General features: G+C 56.2%; 4 protein-coding genes across 4 annotated transcripts; all 4 read right to left on the reverse strand.

Annotated features, from left to right (window-relative positions):
* Nucleotides 1-4,485: 4,485 nt before the first annotated feature.
* Nucleotides 4,486-6,317, reverse strand: GCG54_00006094 (putative G3BP-like protein; the record flags this gene model as incomplete). The annotated part of the gene is made up of 4 exons (XM_045406108.1): nucleotides 4,486-4,785; nucleotides 4,843-5,925; nucleotides 5,987-6,061; nucleotides 6,123-6,317. 4 exons carry the CDS (start codon nucleotides 6,315-6,317, stop codon nucleotides 4,486-4,488), a joined length of 1,653 nt encoding a protein of 550 aa, XP_045265491.1.
* Nucleotides 6,318-7,881: 1,564 nt separating this feature from the next.
* GCG54_00006095 (GPI ethanolamine phosphate transferase 3) lies at nucleotides 7,882-11,088 on the reverse strand (the record flags this gene model as incomplete). Its single annotated transcript, XM_045406109.1, has 1 exon — nucleotides 7,882-11,088. One exon carries the CDS (start codon nucleotides 11,086-11,088, stop codon nucleotides 7,882-7,884), a length of 3,207 nt encoding a protein of 1,068 aa, XP_045265492.1.
* A 700-nt stretch (nucleotides 11,089-11,788) lies between these two features.
* Nucleotides 11,789-12,844, reverse strand: GCG54_00006096 (Pre-mRNA-splicing factor SPP2; the record flags this gene model as incomplete). The annotated part of the gene is made up of 1 exon (XM_045406110.1): nucleotides 11,789-12,844. The coding sequence occupies one exon, from the start codon at nucleotides 12,842-12,844 to the stop codon at nucleotides 11,789-11,791; it is 1,056 nt and encodes a 351-aa protein (XP_045265493.1).
* A 300-nt stretch (nucleotides 12,845-13,144) lies between these two features.
* On the reverse strand, nucleotides 13,145-14,239 carry GCG54_00006097 (NADH-cytochrome b5 reductase 1; the record flags this gene model as incomplete). Its single annotated transcript, XM_045406111.1, has 4 exons — nucleotides 13,145-13,294; nucleotides 13,348-13,891; nucleotides 13,945-14,026; nucleotides 14,086-14,239. The coding sequence occupies 4 exons, from the start codon at nucleotides 14,237-14,239 to the stop codon at nucleotides 13,145-13,147; spliced, it is 930 nt and encodes a 309-aa protein (XP_045265494.1).
* Between the last annotated feature and the right edge of the window lie 6,087 nt (nucleotides 14,240-20,326).

Raw genomic sequence — 20,326 nt, forward strand, 5'->3', positions numbered from 1 at the left:
ATGAGCTCGCCCTCTTCGCTTGGGCGTCTGTCTTGGGCCCAGAGTCTGTTGAACACCGATAATTGGCAAACTTCCAAAGGATCTTTTGCGAGCGGAGCCACCTCAGCCCTCCCCTTTACCACGCTAATTAAGGTACGACCCCATGTCAACCAACTGCTAGCGGTCAGCCAGCCAGCCATCAGCAACAGCCTCCATGGCGCAGCAAATCGGACTTTTGCTAGACCCCTTCACAATGGCGTCGCCAGTCCCGTTTCATCCAGAGTCTGCCGTTCAAACTCGACGCCTCGTTTCGTTCGGTTTGTGCTCTCCAATTCACTCAAATCACTCTGCTGGTCTCGTCGTCTTGCCGCGTCGGAGCACCCTCCGCGGCATCCGGGCTGTTGAATTCTGTCCCGTCACGGCGTCAACGACTTTACCCCCGTCAATCAATCACGCCATGCCTGCCAGGGCAAGGACCCTCCAGTCCCCTCCGGTACCCCAGAAAACTGTCCTTCGGGTGCTCTTCGGCGCTGGGCGTCAGCCAGAGTGCAAATCCAAACGCTTAACGCCGCCCGCTGATCAGCAATCATCTCTCAGCATAAGCTTGTCTTATTAGGCCCGCGGAACTGCCCAGTGTCGCAGTGGATAGCACACTACGGGTACCTGGCTGGCCATCGATGGCGGTCTTGGTGGTTGTTCATGGCACCAGGCTCGTGTCCAGCGTACGACGCACACCCGCCCCAAAACCCGGTTGCCCGTTTGTGTTTCTAGCGGCGTCGCCCAATCTCTTGGAACTTTCTTGGAAAGCTTGAGTGGACGCCATTCCCGCACCACAGCTGGCGCCTTGTCCTCCAGCTAGCTGCCGCTGAAAGTTCGCCCTGCCCTGCTCCCAGGTGAGCCTGTCCAAACAACAACGGGCAACAGCTGATGAGTTGACGTTCGTTCGCAATGGCAACTTCCGTCAGAAACAGGCAATCTTCCAGAAACATGCGGCAGTGATGATCCGTTGAGCCATCAAAGCACATCCCGCCTCAGAAGAGCAAAATCGAGGGAAATCACCACAAAACCTCCGTTCACTAGCCGTGCCAACAGCCGCTGATCGATGATAGTCGCCGGCAGTTCCTTATCTGCACCTGAACATCATCATCATGCCCCGTCTGCGATGTGATCATCGGTCAGCGCGACTGTTTGCGTCTTGTCCCGAGCTTTCGCACTTCCAACCCCCTCCCGAGTACCACCACACCCAGGCCTGTCCAAATCCTCCCCAGCCCACCCACACCTCCCGTTATGCCACCTGCTTTTTCAACAAGGTACAAATCATCGACAACCATGTTCTAATAGACCTAGAAGACGCGCGGGAAAATAATACAACCCACCCATTAGCTATGTCTCTCTTTGCTAACCTATGGCACCTAAGCAAACGGGGGGGCCCACGGCTCAAACGGCATCTTGCGAACGGTTGTCAATCAAGATCCAGGTACCCAGCCGCTTAGACCCGACGGCACCACCATCTCAATCAAGAAGGTCGCAGAGAGAAAAAAAAAATGGATGCAGAGAAAAGAAAACCACACGGCACACTACAGGGCTCGCAACAATACCCGAGCCGAGAACGCCGACAGAAGGACGGGGGAAAACGATTACTATGCTTGCTACCTGGCTTTACGGGTGCTTACACAGCCTCACCGGCTGGGCAACGTGCCCCATCCGCCCCAAGTGGGCTCATCCCCTTCATTAACGCGACCAGCAAACCTTTGCCAAGTTGCCTGACGTTGCGCATTGGAACGATCCCGGGATGGAGTCGATCAAAAAGTTCCCCAGCCTTTCCCCAGTCGGTTCAGCCAAGACCTCCAAAAAGACCCCAAGAGCCAAGACTTTTACGAGGTGTCACAACCTCCAATTGTTCCAGTTGCTGCTCCTGCTTTCCAACATTGGCTGGCCGCTGGCGATCCAAAAACAACCTTGAGGGGTGAAATAGAAATAAACGAGGCTCCGCTCTCGTTCTGTGCACGTTGTGTCGCTGGCTGCTTTCACTTGACCGACCATTCGACTCTTGACTTTGAGCTTGCTTGCCTGCTTGTACGCTTGCCTCGGGCCCCGTGTCAAGTCTCAGGCGCTTCTTCCCCCTGAATGAGCCGTTATTACGTACGACATGACTGGCGTAGGAGGAAATTCTATACGACTGGTGGAGTCGACCTTTGCGCATAGCTACGGCCTACGCTCAGCTCCAGCGCTTGGCGATGTGTTCCAAGCTTCAAGACGATGGGGGCACCTGAAGACGAACTTTTGAAAATTTCACCTTGGCCGGGTTCCTTTGTAAAGACTTATTGACATGCAGGCGTGGCACGACCATCGCGAGCCATTCATGGGACCACATGTCCTGTCGTGTCTTCTACGCATTCAATTATGACCGTCTACCATGGAGTCGCAGGTAGGTAAGTAGGTCGCAGCAGCTATGGAACCGGCGTGCGGCTCGAGGAGCCACATCGCGGGCATCAAGCATTGGCAAAAGCATTGACCTCCCCAAGGGTACGGGGTTGTCAAAAGTTCCAGCAAGGAAGGTCCACGAGGCAGAGGAGACGCTCTCTCGAACGATGTGCTTTCCCGATCTGATTTGTTCATAGCGACATGGGAGGGCTACGCAAAAGTCCGTCGGCAGGCAAGCGTGCTGGGCCTGTTTTGCGTATGATTGACTTACTCTTGCAAGCTATGATCGCAAGATGTGGGCTGGTGGGTTTGAGCGTTCATGATCGTGACGGCAAAGTTGAAGTCCCGTATCAACGAGACTCTTGAAAGCCGTCTATCGCGACTTGGCCATTGTTCTACTCCTCCTCTCCCGATGGCCTGATCGATGCCCTTTGACATACTATTTCATGCCCATGGTGCTCTTATAGCCTCCAAACCCAGCATCGACTAGCCCTGTATGGTTTCCGGCAATGCTGGTTGTGGTCAAGCCAAGCAAGCAGCAAGATCAAGTCCTGGTTTACGTTCTGCAACAACCCTCCCGAAGCCCCAAGCATTAATCTATGGTCCTCAGCATATGTTCACGATGATATGAGTAGTAAGGAACGTGGGCGAGCTTCAGAGACTCGATCATGCAATATATAAGAGAGAGAGAGAGAGAGAGAGAGAGATAGAGATTGTCCACGTTGTGCTGATGGGCTGCTATCAATGTATCCGCGGTTCTATGCCACCTCACCGCGTTCCATCGTTCCTCTGCCGAACCTCAACCATGAACTCGTTTTGGGCGCTGAGAACTCTTCGTCGTTGATACCCCCCCTCTCGTATGAGTTTGGGTGTGTTGTCTCATCCATTACCCTCAGGAAAACCACATCATCGTGACTTGAAACATCACGGTCCATGACACATGTTGCTTCCTCCATTCTAGGCGTCTGCACAACGAAATCCGTTCTAGACACATCCTGTAATATGCAGCCTTTCGCCTTCATGAAGAAGGTCGCATCGCGGCTCAAGAACAAATCTTGTTGTGTTCTGGGCAGGTGACAAAAAGTTGCTACTACTCAAAAGGTCATGAACCACAACTGTCTAAAGGCTTGTCATGATACCTAACCCCTCGTCCCCGCAGCCGCTTCCGTTCGCCAAAAGTCCCCACGCCTTGGCAGGTTGCAGTAACTACGGGGCCTACAGATTCACATTGCTTTGCCTAGGTGTGCCAAGTCAAGGCGCTCGTCACGATAGCATCAGGCAACCGGTGCAAGGGTATTACTAATTGTCGTCTGTTCTCATTAAAAGAACCGTCATAGGACGGATCCTTTGGTTGTTGTTGTGTGTGTGGTCTTGGTATGGTACAGCATCATCACCCAATGCCCGGCCCCCTTCCCCTTTCCTGTCCTATCCATGTCCTTTCCTCCTCTCTCTCTCTCAAAGGCATAGCAAAAAAAAGGGACGCCAAAACTTTTTTGTTGTTCATGCTTCCCCCCTTTCCCCTGTCCCATTCTCCCAGAGTTACCCCTTCCCACTTTGCCAAATATACAGGTTCTCTGCGTCACTACTCAACCCGAGGGCCGAGTTGCAAAGAGAGAAGCGTCGTTGCGCGCCATGGCTGTCCACAAAAAATACGGACATATGCCACGAGCGCACCAGATGCAAATGCTAGAAACGCGTACGGCATAACAAAAACATAAGAAATATTGGTGTACAGGAAACGGTGTGAGAAATCCACGCCCTTGCCCTGTGAACTCCTTGCAAAAGAAAAGAAGTGGGATGTAACTTTTCTCTTCCCTTTCTCGTCGGTATCGTTCCGATAGTCGTGAGAGCACTAGTGTCATGGTAAGACTGATAATGAGGATTTTGGTGTAAGGGTGATGTGTGTCGTAGTTGATTGGAGGAGGTGGTGGTTGACCTCCGTCATCGGGATAAGGTTGTGATGGAGCAAGTATTTGCTTCGTGTTCGTCGGCATTGTCAGTCGGTAGCCGCGATAAGGCTCTTGAAGGGGTAAAGCATCTCAGCCGCCGCCGACCACGTTCCGAGCTTAGTGAGGGTCAGATTTAAGCAGTGGCCTGGGAAGCTCCACGGCCACGGACACTGCCGCGGCCACGAGCCTGGCCGCCGGTGAAGTTTCCACGAGCATTGCCCTGGCTGCCGGAGCGGTTGCCCTCGAAGCCACCACGGCCACGGCCGCCGGTGGCGTTGCCGCGACCACCGGCAGAGTAGTTGGCGCCACCGTAGGCGGTAGCCTTGGGGCGGCGGGGCTCGACAACGATGTTCTCGCCGTTAACGATGTGGGGGTTGGCGGCAGCGGCAGCCTGGTAGCCGGCAGGGGTGGCGAACTCCACGAAGGCGCAGTTCTGTTTGTTCGTCAGTAACAAGCTTCCCCCGACAAGACGCAACGATCTTATACATACCTTCTGACGGTTGATGTCGAAGTAAGTCAGCTCACCGTGGTTGTTCAGGGCCGCACGCAGGTCCTCCGCCTTGACCTTGTCGGTGACGTACTTGACGTAACCCAACGTACCGTTGTCGGCGGGAGCCTGGGAGATGGACTGAGGGCGGTTCTGGCGCTTGGAGTCGGCGCCGACGGACTGCCACTCGGCAGAGGGAGAGGACTCCTTCGCGGCGGGCGCCTCGGGCTCCTTAGCGGCGGGGGCAGCAGCGGGCTCCTTCGTGGCGGGGGCGGGGGCAGCAGCAGCAGCAGCAGCAGCAGCAGGGGCGGGAGCCTTGGCCTGAGCAGGAGCAGGAGGAGTGGCAGTCTTGGGGAGAGGAACGGCGGGCTTGGGTCCGACGGCAGCAGCGGCACGGCTGGCCCAAGACATGGGCTTCATGGGGACGGGAGCGGGAGCGGGAGCAGGCTTCTCGGGCTCGGCAGCGGGCGGCTTGGTGGGCGCCGCGACAGGGGTAGGTGAGGGGTCGGCGGGCTTCTCGGGCATCTTGATATCCTCCTCGGCAATCTCCTTCGCGGTGACCTCAGGGTCGACGGTGGGCTCCTCGACCTTGGTCTCGGGGGCCTTGACAGGCTCGGGGGCAGGGGCCTTGACAGGCTCGGGGGCAGGGGCCTCGGCATCGCCGTTGGAGGAAGCGGCGTCCTGGGGAACCGCGACCTCCTCCAGTCTCTTGTCGACGACGCTGGGGTCAATGGCGGGGGCGGGAGCCTCCTCAGGGGTCTGCTCGACAACGGGCTCCTCAGGCTTAGCAGCCTCGACAGCCTCCTCAGCCGCGGCCTGCTCCTCGGGCTGGGCCTCGGCCTCAGCCACGGCCTCCTCCTCATCCTCGTCGTTGATGTACCTCAGGATGTCGTTGACGACGAAGTAGCCAGACGGTTGAGGGGCAAGGACGAAGGTCTGGACAAACTTCTTGGGCTCCGCGGACTTGATGGAGCTCTCACCGATGACCTGGATGACGATGTTGTCGAAGGAAGCTTGGGAGTCGACGTTCGTGATTCGGACCTTGCTGTTCTGGAAGTCGAGGGACTTGATTCTCTCCTGGATAGCCTGTGGAAGTGTAAAGTCAGTAGCCGAACATCACGTGGTGGGCGTGGGATAAGTGACGTACTTGTCTGCCGACGGAAACATTCGCGACCTCAGCCTCCATTCCGTAAACGAACTGGGAGCGCTTTCCGTAGAACAGCTGCAAGTGAAGTGGGTTAGCATCGCGGTTCCGTCGCAAGCGCGGTTGATGGAGTGCCTACGTGAAGCTTATCCGGGTTCTTGCTAAGAGTGGTGTAGTACTGCTCTACGAAGTACCAGCCAACCTCATCCTTGCTGAGGTTGTTGTTGTTACCGGCCGATGCGGCGGCATCGTTCGTAGCGGTGGGGCCTGGAGATGTTTGTTCGACAGCGTCCTTGAATTGGTCCGGATAGGTGTAGTTACCGTTGGTTGCCATGATTGCTTTATGTGTGTGTGGATCTAGAATTGGACGGCGCAATCGGACCGGAGGAGAGGTGGTCGACGGAGAGTATGGTGGGAGGACAGCAGGCGCGAGGGCGAGGCTCGAAGGTTCTGCGGGGCTGCTCGCTTGTTTGCGGGGAGGTCGTTCGCAACGGAATGGCGGATAGGAAAAGACCTGTTTGTTGGTTGAAGAGGTGTTAGATGTGTGCGGATGGACGGCGCCAATGGTAGGAAGAGGAGATGACGATGGCTCGACAGGAAGGAGCTGAGGGGGCTCGGAGAGGTAGGTGGTGGGATAGTGGTGTTCGGCGTACCTCTAATGCGACGGGTCGTAAAGGAAACGCTCAGAACTGACTCGAAGAGAGGTGATGACGGAAACGAGGAGGCCCGGAAAAAGGGTTTTGACGATGGTGCGAGGGGCGGGCTGGAGCGAAGAATGGAGACGCGTGACGGACAGGAAAGCGATGAGCGGAGATAACGTAGCTGGGCGACGTGTGGATGGATGATGGGTGGGAGGGAAGAGGGAAGAAAAAATGAATGTGTACCGTTCGGGACAACCTGGGATAAAACCTAGTTCAGAGAGTGGGTTTTTCGTGTGTGTCTCTGTTTTGAGGTGGGAAATATCTCTCGTCGTCGGGGGAGTGAGGGGCGACTTAAAGCGGAGTCGTGGTGGAAGGAGTTGCCGTTGAGGTGGAAAGTGGAGGTTTTATTTTTTGCTTCGTTTGCGAAGTGTCGTGAGGAAGGAACAACTTTTTGGTGGCCTTCCGACTGGACCAGGCGCAACAGGTAGAGAGATCTCTCGAGTTGGTTGGCGCAGGGCAAGCCGCAGGCAAGAAAAAAAAACACACGCACACACAATTGCAGGCAGATCACGGCGTGCCCTGTGCTCTCAGGGCCACCGGCGTGGACCGGCCTAGTCTGCCTCTAGCACCGCGGCACCTCACCTCAGGGCCTGCACTGGTTTGCCTTGGAGCTGGATGGCCCGTCCAAGTGGGGCTGACGTGCACTGATCCCGATACTTTGGGAAGCTTGCCGGCTACCTTGGCCGCAGGCAGGATTTTGCTGCTGCACCATGTAGTCCGTCGTCCATCGAGGTAGCGGGTTGAAAGAAACCTTAGATAAGCAGCGTAGCACGCAAACCGAGCTCTTGGCTGAGCTCCCCAGCTTCGCCAGGAATTATGCCATCATCCCAAAGCAGCCGACAACTGCCATTGAGCCACGTCTCGGCCGTCTACATGGTTGCAACTTCGCAATCCGCATCTTGGCTTTCTTCTCCCTGCACGTCAATTCTTTTCTGCCATCCTCTGCCGCCCATCAGCTCGCCTCGCTGCCGGACACTCAGCTGCTGGGGTCTTGTTACAAGGTACCGAGGTAAGGCAGGGAGACGGGGCTAAGCAGCAAGTCAGACGCCAAAGCGGACTTCATCCTTTGTTCTAATTACATCCTCGTGCGACGCGCTGCCTTCATCTTCCAAAGTGTTTGTCTATGCCTATGCAATCGTAGTAATACAATGGTGTTTTCTTTCTTGATTCCACTCCAAGCTTGACTCTACCCACATTTTAATCGGTCCATCCAAAAACCTCGCTCACGGCTAGGGTGTTGGACCTGACACCGATAAGCGTGATGACGAGCGCAACGAGATCAATGATGAGAAGAAGTGTTGACGCCATCATGAAGCGAGGGCTGAACACTCTGTACAGCATGAGATGTCTCCTGAGCCAGCCGGCCCACATCATTGTCGCCAGAGACTCGACCGCGAAGTAAGCAATGAAGATACCCAGAGCCCGGCTGACGCTCTCAAGGATGCCCTTCCTCTTGGGACCGACCTTCCAGAGCACGATAAGAGGAACAGCGACGACAGCGATGATCTGGCCGCCGAAAGTGTTGAGGGCGACGACGATAGGGGACCAGGGGTATCGGATAGAGAACAGTGGAATGAAAGCGCTGTCCCACTGGATGCTGCTGAGGGCAGCCTGGTGACCCGTCTTGAAGAAGCCGTAGTTGCCGAGGACGCCCAACATGACGGGGCCAATGGCCTCCGTCGTAAGGTTGTTCAGGTCGAGGATCTCAACGAGAGCCATGATTTGCCAGAACAATAGCGCCAGCGCACCACCTCCCATGGGCTTGGAGAGGAGGATGCAAGCCCCTACGATGTTCATCGGAAGGAGAAGGTATCTGGCACCGTTGGTGTTGCCGTAGCCGAGGACCGTGATCTGAGTGTTGCCGTTCTTGCCAGGCGTCGTGAGGATGGAAACTAAGGGCGGCGCCCACACAAACGCAGTGGTTCCAGCGACAAACACCAAAGCGAGAATAACTTGCGCGAGATACACTCCTGCCGTCTTGATGGCCTGGGCAGGCAAGCCGGGGATCCATTCATTGTTGTCAGCGGCATCGAGTACCCAGTAGGCAGCCGACATGAACAGGCCGATGCGGTAGACGTAGCCAATCCAAGCAGGCGCAAGTCCCTCCCAAGACCTTGAGGGTAGGAGAAATGACTTGATGATGGAGGGCAGGATGAGAGCAACAGCAAAGGGGATAGCCAACTGCCAAGTGGCCGAGGTTGACGACGTCGCCGAGGCGTAGTACGTAGAGGTGCAGTACGGCATCTGCTCCTCGCGGCAAAGCTTCGAGAAGGACGCGACTCTGCCCAGGACGACGAAAACAACAGAGTGGTAGATTGCCATCGTACGCTCTCTCATGGTGGGCACCGAGAACGCGGCCAGAACGTTCGCCACGCCAAAGGTGGTGATGAAGAAGAGAAGGATTGAGTCCTCCCAAATAGTGTAAGAGTTCGAGGCAAAGCCAATCGACTGGCTGACAGTGAAGGTCGCCGCGAGCCAGCCCCAGATGTTGTTAGGCATGAGGTTCAAGACGGTCTTGCCAAGGCCTGACAGCGAGAAGAGGACACCAATGGCACTGGTGAAAGCAGCACCTGCGATGGCGTAGATGAGGTCGTCGGGCGTGGTGAAAATAGAGCAGACAGTTCCAGCTAGCGCACCGGGAACGGCACCGAGAATGGCAGTGAGGACGATCTTCTTGTGGGCAGTCTTGTACGATGCGGCGGAGTCGGGCTTGACTCCCTGAAGCTCCAGCTTCTTCTCTGCCAAGTCGAGCTCGAGATCGTCGAGGACGGCGAAATCCTCCTCCTCGTCGCGGGAGGCGTAGACCAGGAGGGTGACGACGCCAGCAGCCATCACAACGATACCGGTGACCATCTTGGGCACATCGAAGCGGGCCCAAAGGTCCTTGCAGATCCGCAGAGTCTCCTCCTGGAACATGTTGAAAAAGCCGTATGCCTCTTGGTAAGACTTCCACTGCCAGGAGCGATCGGCCTTCTTCCAGAGCTGTGACACCTGGCTCGCGGTAGCACTCTTGGTCTGGTCAATGCCACGAGCGGCGAAATAAGAGTCTTGGTAACGCTGGATTCCCGCAGCCGTCATCCGGGACACAGCCGCAAGGTTGTTCCAGTTGTTACCTTTCCTGCCAGCGAATGCCTCCTCGATGGGGCCTCCCAGGTTGTTGTACGGGATGGGAATGCCCATGAGGAGCGCCAGGGTCGGTACGAGGTCGATCTGGTTGACTGGCCTGGTCTTGGCCGTGCTGGGTGGCTCTTTGAACTCGGGCTTGGTGCGGCCAAAGAACGGGCGCTTGGAGTACATCCACAGCGCCGCTTCGACCTCATCGTCGCTCTCTCCGCCGTGGTCGCCCTTGCTGTCCATACCGTGGTCTCCCATGACGACGAGGAGGGTGTCATCGTCGATCTCGGCAGCAAGCTGGCGGATGAAAGTATCCATCTGCTGGAGCTTGGCTGTCATCGCCGGATGGTTCGGTCCGTATCGGTGGCCCGCATGGTCAACGCCCAGCAAGTGACCAATGAGAAAATCCCACTTGCCCTTTTCCTCCTTCTTGAGGAGAGGGAAGAGGTGGTCAATCACGCCGTTGTCAACCGTGTGCAGGTCCCAAACGTTGAAGCTGTCGTAGGCCTTGCTTACGTTCGCCTCGAAGTAGCCGGGGAACAGTGACAGCCAAGTGTCGTCTCCAAGGTGCACAATCTTTTTGTCGGCGTCCTTCAACTGCATAAGCAGATTGTCCTCGTCGATAGCGTTGCCACCGAAGCTGCTGCCAATGTCGATGAATGTCGGAAGCGTGCCCGTGGTCAGGCCCTTCAGCCGCTGGAGGGTTGCTGTCGGCGGGTCGGCGATGAAGGGCCGCAGGAAAGCGTTCTCGGGGGACTTGACCGCCGTCTCGTGCAAGAAGGGGAATGCATTGTGAAACGGGGCATTGTCGTCTACAGGTACCGTAAAGTCGTATCGTAGCGCGTCGATGAGAATGACGACCGTCTTGTCGAATGACTTTGGGTGCCAGCAACCGCCATGGACAGTCCCCTGGCCCTTCCAGCTCGACACCAGGTCCAGAGGCGGCGCCGTGCAGTTGGACTTTTCGTCCAGCACTAGTCGCGTCAAAAGGAAGCCGCTCGTGAAAAATGTGATGCCGACAGCGTGTAGCAGCAGCATCCACGTCCAGAAGCCAACGGTCCACCACCACCTGCGCTCATACGCGTCCTTGCGCCGGGCCTCAAAGACCTCACGCTGCTTCTCCAGCAACGCCAACCTCTCCTTCTCGGCCTGTATCTCCTCGGGCGTCCTACTGGCCTCCTCGAGCTCCTTCTGCTTCTTTGCTCGGGCGTATTGCTCGGCGATCGCCTTGTAATCGGCGGCCGGCGGTCCGGCCGCTTTCGATTTCGGAGTCTTTTGTTGCTGGGGCATCGTGGGACGGGTTCGGATGAACTTGGCTGATTGGTTGGTGTACAAATAGAAAAAGGAAAAAGGAAAAGAAAAGGGATGCGAATCAAGGTTGGCACTCGCTGGCCATTGGACTACGGGAAGCTGGAGCAGCCCCGGTTGAAAAGCGTTGTTGTATGCTGCTTGTTGACGCGCAGCTTGGAGGAGAGGTGTCGACTTGTTGAAGAGCTCAAAATTCCAGGTGCATTATGTTCCGGGCGGCCGCACCGGCAGTGACGCGGGTCCAGCTTTGGTGGGGCGGACGGCGTTCCTCAGGGACCAAGGATCTTGCACCTCGGCGACGAACCAGTGAGAGGCCCCGGATTGAAGGTCATCAAGGTGCGGCATGTCCATTACATTACAGCGGACGATAACTTACCTGTTGACCTCAAGTAATGTCGAATTTACTTTGGAAACGGAAATAGGTTGGATTTTTTTCTATCTCACCATGCATTGGCTGTGAGAAAAGCAAGCGGTTTGGGTGGTGCTGTGTAGCAAAGCTCAGGTTAGGCCAATTCGCAGCATAGTCATGCTTTTCTAGGCTGCAGAGGCCGGCACCCAACACAGCCAAGGAATGCTGGATGCATGTAATGAACTGAGGACGTAATTCGTCCCCTTTCAAGACGTGTGTGTTTGTGTGTCTATGCTTACACGATGCCTTACTGGAAGGCCTCTTGGACGTGGTTCACCGCCTGGAGTCGCGATGCCTGTGACTGTGATAATCACGATCCCTATCCCTCTCCCGGTCTCTGTCCCGATGCGAGTAACGATCCCTGTCCTCACGATCCCTTTCCCTGTCTCGGTCTCGCTCGTCTCTGTAGCTCTCTCCCCTCCGCTCCTTACGCTCAGTACGTCGCTTCTCCTCGTCTCGACGGTACTCGTCCAGTCTCGGTCGGCTACTCTTCTTCTTCCCGCCGTGATTCCACTGGCCAAGATCCTCCGCGCCCTCTAGCTTCTTCGCGCCGAGACCGAGCTGATTCTGGCGCCTCTCCGTTGGCCTCTTCTTATTTGGGCCACGCATTTTGCCGTCCCATCCCATGCCACGGAGAAGTGCCGCGCCAAACTCTCCGTCGGGAATCGCATCGTAGTCTGCGAGCGTCGAATCCTCGCCCACATGCTTCAGATCAGCGAGGTATGCGTCTTCCTCGGTCGCCTCAATGACCATTTCCTCCTCGGGCCGCTTCTTCCCAAGAAGAGCGTCCATTGCATCGTCGTCTGCTGTTCTCGGGGCCTGTTTGGCTTGCGCCTCTTCAGACCGTCTGTCGTCTTCCTCGCGCTGTCGTGAATCGTCACCAATCGCCTCCTCGCTGGTCTTGCGCTTCTTGACAGTCAGGCCCCATTGTATCTCCTTGTCCGCGTCTGCCGATTCCGTCTCGGCATCCTGTTTGCCTTCGCGCTGTGCTTGCGCCTCGGCTGGCAGCAGATTCTTCCCGCCCCTGCGCCCGCGCAGCTCGTCCTTCCAGTTGCGGTTGCTCTGGCTCTTGATGACCAGCTCGCGAGGCCTCTTCTCCTTCTTTTCCCTCTCGCCGCCGAATTCTGTGATGGCTTCGTGCCGTCCGCGGTGGTCGCGCTCGCCGTCCGAATCAGAGTCGAAGTCGTGGTTCAGCGCATTCGTACGCGATCTCTTGCCCAGTGATGACGGAGGCTCTAATCGTGAGGATTTCTTGTTGTTTTGGGATTTCGAGGCTGACGAATTGCCGAAGCTGATGGCAATCCTAGGCGCCTTTGAGCTGTCGGACATGGTTGCTGGCAGCGGGTAGCCGTTTTTTTTTGTGCTTTTCCGGGTTGAGGTGTTGGTGTTGAAGGCTGGTTCACAAAAGCGCACTGGCTTGGGTTCAACTTTCTCGGGAGGTACGTCAACATGCAGGGATGCGGGTCGATGTCTTATGTAAAGTGGGGCCCTTTTTTACAGCAGTCATCTACAACGACACGGGACAGCTCTATCTACTGTCAAGCCACTACTCGTTACGCCTCCTCTACATCTTTAACCATGTAACGCTACAGTTCCTCAAAAAGATTTTGTTGTTTCTTGTCGTGCTGCTTAGAAGGCGAAGACTTGGTCCTCGAGCTTGCTGACGGGGCGAGCCTTCTTGAAACCCAGGCTCTCCGTGGCCTTCTTGAGACCGCTGACCATGGGCGGGGGGCCGCAGAGCAGGATCTTGACATCGTCGGCCGGCTTGGGCAGGAGTTCCTATGATGCTTGTTAGTTCTGCCGGTGGCATCAGACATGGCAAGGCAACGTACGGTGATCATGTCGGCGGTGACGTAGCCAACACCACCGGTCCAGCCCTGAGGGGGCTTGTCCAGGACGTAGTGCACGCGGAAGCCGCTGTCCTCCTTGGCGAGAGCATCGAGGTCCTCCTTGAGGAGAATGTCCTGGGGCGTGACGTTGGCGAAGATGAGGTCGATCTGGGTCTTGTCGCCTGCGGCACGGCCACGGATGACGGCGCGGATGATCTGGAGCATGGGGGTGATGCCGGTACCTCCAGCGATCATGCCAAAGTGACGGACCATGTTCGGGGTGTAGACGAAGGCACCCTTGGGACCCTTGACCTTGAGCGTCTGGCCAACCTTGAGAGAGGCCATGTGCTTGGAGATGTTGCCGGTGGGGTAGGACTTGATCAGGAGGTCAAAGTAGCCGGGCTGGTGGTCGCCAGAGATGGGAGTGTAGGAGCGCACGATCTCCTTGGAGGTGCCATCGGGCTGGGGGCAGTTGGCGCCGATGGAGATGTGCTGGCCGATAGGAAGGCCAAGAACACTCTTCTCGGAGGGGAGGCCGAAGCGGTAGCTAAGGGGGCTGTTAGGTACATGGCCCAAGTCCAGGCGCATACGGCGACTTACATGGCAGTATTGTGGGAGAGGATGGTCTTCTCCTTGAGCTCAAAGTCCTGGAAGGCATCCGGCTTGAGGACCTTCTTGATTTCTGCGCGGGGTAGGGTCAGCCAGCCAATTCCGAGCAGCTCCGAGAGAGCCCGAACGTACGCATAGAGTTGAACTTCCACGCAGCGAGCGCAAGAGTCAGGGGAATGGCATAAATGAGCCATTCGCTCTTGACAATCGTCACCCCGAGGACGACAAGTCCGGCGGGGATATAGATGTTGTCAAAGTAGGCACGGGAGGTCAGCGAGTCGGCCATCTTGAAGTCGGCGGCGGTTCCGGGAGCTGTCGGCTCCACAGGAGGTGTACGGGGGAGCTAGCTCGGGAGGGCCTCGATCTGATCTGGAGAAGAAAAGGACACAGTCAGTTTCACATGTCTTTGGAGCTCGGGCAAGGTCGAGGGCGCACTGACTGAGAGGACAGCAACGAGCTATCGCAGTCAATTGAGTGTAAGGGGGACGCGGAGCGGAAGGCAGTTGGGGTGTGCGAGCGTGCAACCAGATATCGTAAGATCGCGATGTGGGACAGCCCCTCCACCAATTTTCTGTTGAGTTGCCGAGTTTCTGCCAGCCCTCCAACGGCGGGCGGTCAAGCTTTTTTCGCAGCGATTGCGAGCGTCGGCGGTGCGGAGGCCGGAGACGGGACGCGACCTTGAACCGGATTTGGCAAAATAATCCGACCACTTTGCAGTGGCCGCCCCCGACCTCGGGTTCGCGAAACCTTGAGATGCGTCAGTGGCTTGCAGCTTCGGTACCGCAAAGATACGTGGCTGTGCAAGCCATGCGAGTGGCTTGGCTTCAACTTCAGCCACATCTTCCGCGACGCCACATTACCCCAGGTCAGAGGCGCGATCAACATGAAGATCAACACGGCTGGCAGAACCGAGGACGCCGAGCTGCAGGAGCTCTTCCTCTCTTAATCCATCGCCGCACTCGCCTCGATGCTAATCACATATGATATTGGGCACGTCCGAGGTTCAGAACTCGTGACATCATAACCATGTTCTGCAACCCCTTGCGAATCATCGCTCCGAAGGAGCCAGTACGATAACCATTATCTGCGTGTTCAATGAATCCCGGGCAAACCAACGACCGGCCCTGTTCAGTGGCATGATTGCTGATTTCCACTGAGCCTTATGCCGCAGAGCAGCTTGCGGAGCGTCTCGGCTCAACCGCCGAATGGTGAAATCAGACATGTCAAGCTGCTGCATGCAAGTTGCCTGGCGCTGGGGACGGCGGCGTCAGAGTTCCACGAGGCTGCCACCGAAGCCTCCCAACTCAAGCTGTCAGCTGCATTTCGAAAGTCAAGAAAAGTCAATTGCACATGGGGCTGCCCTGCTAATGTCCTGCTCGGACCCGAGGATCCGGTCCGTTCGAACTATCATTGAAGGAGTACAGTAGTTCGTTGGCATTAGCCCGGCGCGAGTCGCCAGTCTACTAGGTGTCGATCGATCAACAGCGCACTCATCGAGCCATGACATCACCATAGCTGTTGGCGCGACAGTGACACGAAAGTCGGAACACCTCCCTAGCGGCAAGCAGCTAGACATTCGAGTGACGGACGCCGGCAGTGCGGAAGCATAAGAGGATTCAGGCAGGAATGCTGCTGCTACAGGTACCATAGTATGCAAGACAAACCGCGTGGGTTGTTGGTGAGGGATTCGTACGAGACGGGGGAGTCGGCCGGAAACATAGCTTGGAACCGACAAGCGTTCCACGCGTAGGAGTGTGGTGGCATTCTGCAGCGGATCCAACCAATGACACCTTTTGCTCCCAGTGAAGTGCATCTGTCGACGACTTGAACTGGAAACGGGGTAAAATAAACTCGGTTTGAGGTAGGACGTCACCGTCGTACGGGCGAGACAACGAGTCGAGCTGCGTGGGATAAATGGGTCTTGGCCGATAGCGGTTGTTGAATGAGACCGGCCGAACAGACGAGCGGTGCCGGATGTCCCCGCTTTTGGTGCCATGTCAGGTCGTTCATGGCGCCCGTCGGGATTGGGAACGGGGGGGCCGTGCTCGTCGTGGAAGGGGGAAACGTGCCAGACATGCGGTGCCTCTGAACTCAGTAGTAGTACACTTGTATGCTTGGTTGTCGCGAACAGAACACGGGGTGTAACTCGTACGAGACGGTGAATCCCATGCCGCACTATTGTCGAGAGCGAGTCGTGTCTTCGTGCGCGTGCATATTGCTCTTATCTCCTATGTCCCCTTGATCTGCAGCTAGAGAGAGACCCTGAGAACCCTGAGGAGTTGGGACCAAGTTAAGCCGGATGGATATTCGATGGATAACTCATGCTGCGCCCAGGGCAGCTAACGCGCACAAGTCCGGCTCATTTCCAGAAACACTGGGACACTTTTTTGATTAAATGCGCTAGGCTGAGGCGGACGAGCGAGCGACGCGACGCGGGCTGGAGGATGGAATTGCGCTCTCAACTCAAGGCGAGAGCTCCTTGCAAGGAGAGGATTTGGCGAGCGAGTGGCGCATAATTGTGCGGCAGTGGCTTTTCTCATCAATGATCCCTGGTCCTGTCGGCGATCAGAGACAAGTCACAATCTTGTCAAGTTGCCTCCCAGTCCACACTGAAGCGAACCCCCCAAATTCCTTATCCTCCTCCCCCGTGCCCCCAAATTTGGCCGGTGCGGGTTGGTTTCACATTTTTCTTGCAGGCTTGGTCGTTCAGACGATCGCGTTGCCGCTGGGCATCCCATTCCTTGGACTTGGGAAATTGGGGGTTCGCTGTGCGCATCCTCAGTGTTCCGCAGAGGGACGTGCTACCGTACCCTTTTTTTTCTTGCCCTTCCCACGCTCACGGTTTTACATGTCTGAGCCAAGTTGGAACCGGTCTCATGGCATGATGACATTTGACGTTGACGTTTGGCAGCCACACCGATAGCTCCGGCTGACTGGTGTCTTGTGTCTCGTGTGTATGTCGTCGGTTGTTGTGCCGACCTTCTTGTCTCTCGTGCTCGTTCTCGGTACGGCGGCAGGCGGCATGCGGCATATCACTGCACTGGAAAAAGCGCCCTTGACCTCTTGGAGACTCTTGCATCTGTGTGAGCACAGAATTGGCCGGTCGGTGCGTGCTGCAAGCCGTGGACAAATGAAGGGTCCCCCAAGACCCCTCCTCGTATCCGTATAAAACGGGGCTGACAGGCGGCCCGGGCAAAGAGGGCATGGGATTTTGTGAGCGTCTGCCTTCTTACATCTCACTCCCTGGCATTAAAAGTCTATTCAGAGACACGAGATCTCGGTGCTCGCGGCTGTTGCCAACTGAGAAATCGCCGAGCGTCCGTAGACCAAGATTCAACCCAGGGCGCGGATGAGGCCGTAGCCGGGACTCTCGGCGGCTGAGAGAAGGAAGCAATGGGACAGATGCAAAGGAGGACATACAGTACATATTAGTCCGTACATAGTCGTCAAAATTGAGGCAATCTTGGAGACGTCGAGGTTGGCCGGGGCCTCCCCCATTTCGCCAGATATTGAAAGTGGCTTGAAACGACCCTTATTTTCGGACAGACCGGGCTCTTAGTTTCTCCACGGGGGCCCGGGAGGCTCAAAACTCGGCGAAAAGCAACACTCGGTAATGTCATGGAAGAAAGAAGAATGAAAGTAGCGAGAGAAAAATGAAGGCAGGGTGGGGGATCCCTCGCTATCAAATCAATCGGTGATCGCGATGGAGAGGGAAAATCAAAGGTGAACCATGAAGGGGCCTTCCAAGAGCGACCACGGCAGGGCTTGGCGCTAGTGCGGGCAGTGGTCTGCAGCAGGGAGTTGGAGCTACCGAGCCAGTCAGAGCGATAGGAAGCTGTCCGCGGCATCCATTCTGGCAGTGGCACTAACACCCCAGCGGAAGGAAGAAGGATACGCGGCATGGACGGCGAAGCAGAAAGAAGCAGAAGACGGCCGAGAAGACTGGGAGCAGCATGGGATGAGACTCGGTAGACTTGTGAATTTACACGTACTTGGATAACACGAGCATGACGCTATCAGGCGGAATCCACACCACGGCGGCCTCGAGCCATTATCCACTGTCGGTGGACTGGCATCGAGGATTGCACAGACACTCGGTGCCGTGATTGAGCAGGTGTTTTTGGAGGCTGAATGCTGTGCTGTGCTGTGTTGTGTCGACTGCCGTGGAAGGATTACTACGCGGTATGGGTAGTACCGTACAGACAGACTATGGCCTAGGTAGTTTACAAGTAGTAGACACGAGGCATAGCCATAGCACGAGTGCGTACGCAGCTGAGTCTTGCATGTCGTCGACCTGTAGCGTAGCAACAACCCACGTCGCTGGCGCGGCATTGGTGCTGGAGCTGCAATGCTTGTGGATTTTCTAGTGGAAATGCTTGGCTGGGAGTGGGAATTGGGGGACGGCGATGGAAGATGCTAGCGCAAGTCCAGCATCGCAGGCTGCGGACAGTGAGGCGACGCGCCATGTCTAGTGTCGATGACATGGAAGATATGCAGAGAATCAGAGGCCACAATTGACCCAGGTGGTCCACATCACATCCACGAGTGTCCCTTGGCGGCCATGATCCACGCAAAACGTGCATAATGGTGGGCGACAACGGGTGTTTCTCACCTTCTGGTAGGTACGACGGACGGCGGGTTCAGAGAAATCACGATATATGAAAGAAATGGACAGAATGGGAGACGGGTAGCGAAAGACTAAGCGTACCGCAGTACAATCTACTTGACGTACATTACATGCATACCTAGTACAAAAGCACAAACGAAACAGAGCGCTGAGTGAGCCCCAGTATATCCGTCGTCCCTTCAGCTGCCGTGGAAACCAGATACCCATGTCCATCTGAAAGACGAGGGAGCGGGATTCCGCAGAAGCAGATGGGAAAGACCATGTCTGCCCCCTCGGGCATCTCCTTTGCATGGTGCACGTTGGGCGGACTCGATGCGGCGGCACCAAGTAATTACCTACCATAGTACAGCGGTAAACACATCGTCCAATTCCACGACTGCAAGCCCAAGGCTAAGTGCAATACTACTAAGTGCTGCATAGTATTACTATGTAGTAAGTGCAAGTGAAAGTGCATGTGTCCCATCCAACACCGGCACCGACACCAACACCAACACCAGGAACCCCGCGCAGGTCTCATTGGGCCACCTGCTTTCGGGACAAAAACAGGATGTGCATCGATAACATCATAGCTGCATCAAGCCTGGCCTGTAACCTTCTCAATCCCATGCCCGCTATCCACTGCCACCCTGTCCCCTGCCATGCCGTGCCAGGCCATGCTCCTTGCACACTGAGGTGCTCTTCCCTGCCCTTGCCTGCTGCACTCACTCTTCGCCGCCCACTGCACTGCTGCCCTCCACTCCCTCTCCACCCCCGAAAAAACAACAGCTGCTGGGTGTAGCCTGTCATCCCTTTTGCTGGCTGCTTTCTGCCCGGCGAACACCATCTTGATCCCGTCATTGATCATTCCCATACCAGCCTGAACTATCCTGACCCTGCCTAACCCAACCTGCCCGGCCTTTTACCTTTCACATCGTCTGCCTCTGCCTTTCTTCTCACATTGCCTCATCTCACTTCCTCACCACATTTTACCTTACCTTAACCTTCTTGGCTGGCCCTGCAATAGTGTGTAGTCCCCTACCTTTGGTACACACGCAATCCCTTCCGGACTTTTTTGTCTGATCTGATCTGATCTCATTGTCACCCTCACCTAACCCGACTCGCCGCGCGCGCGTGTGTGTCTCTCTCTCCTCCCAACTCCGGTCTTGCAGCACCACGAGGTCTTGGTCTCGGTCTCATTCTCTGGTCTACCTCGACAGAACTGACGTCCGCACCCACCCACCCAATCATCCGAATTTACACACCAGACGCCCCTCCGTTGCTACCCTCCTTCACGCATATTCCCTTGTCTTCCAAGCAAGCTAGCTAGCTCGTCGGACCTCTACTGCACTCCGACCCTCTCCAAACGGCTATTCCTTGCTCACCTCCATCCACTCAGGCACACGTCCTGACAGGCAAGATAGACATCTGAGAGACCCTTATTACCACCCCTCCTCCGCCATCCACACTTCCTTTTGTACCTTCTTCTTGTCCCCTCCTCCCTTATTGATACCTCTTCTACTGTCCTCCATCTTGGATTTACCTCTCTTCTCTTATCCACCGCGCCCTTCGATTCGCTGTCTCGTTGACAGAGACACCACCGCTTCTCTCGCCCCCCACGTCTGCTGTCGATTTGTGTAAGCGCCCGAATACGCCAATTGACCTCGACGACCCGCGTGCTTGACGACGTTGCATGGCCCGATAAGTCCATACTCGACCTTCACGGCCTCGTAGGCCTGGCCAGGCCGAGATTTTCAACAACGACGGTGG

This window comes from Colletotrichum gloeosporioides, assembly GCF_011800055.1.
Source record: "Colletotrichum gloeosporioides strain Lc1 chromosome Unknown consensus_36, whole genome shotgun sequence".
Classification (NCBI taxonomy): domain Eukaryota; kingdom Fungi; phylum Ascomycota; class Sordariomycetes; order Glomerellales; family Glomerellaceae; genus Colletotrichum; species Colletotrichum gloeosporioides.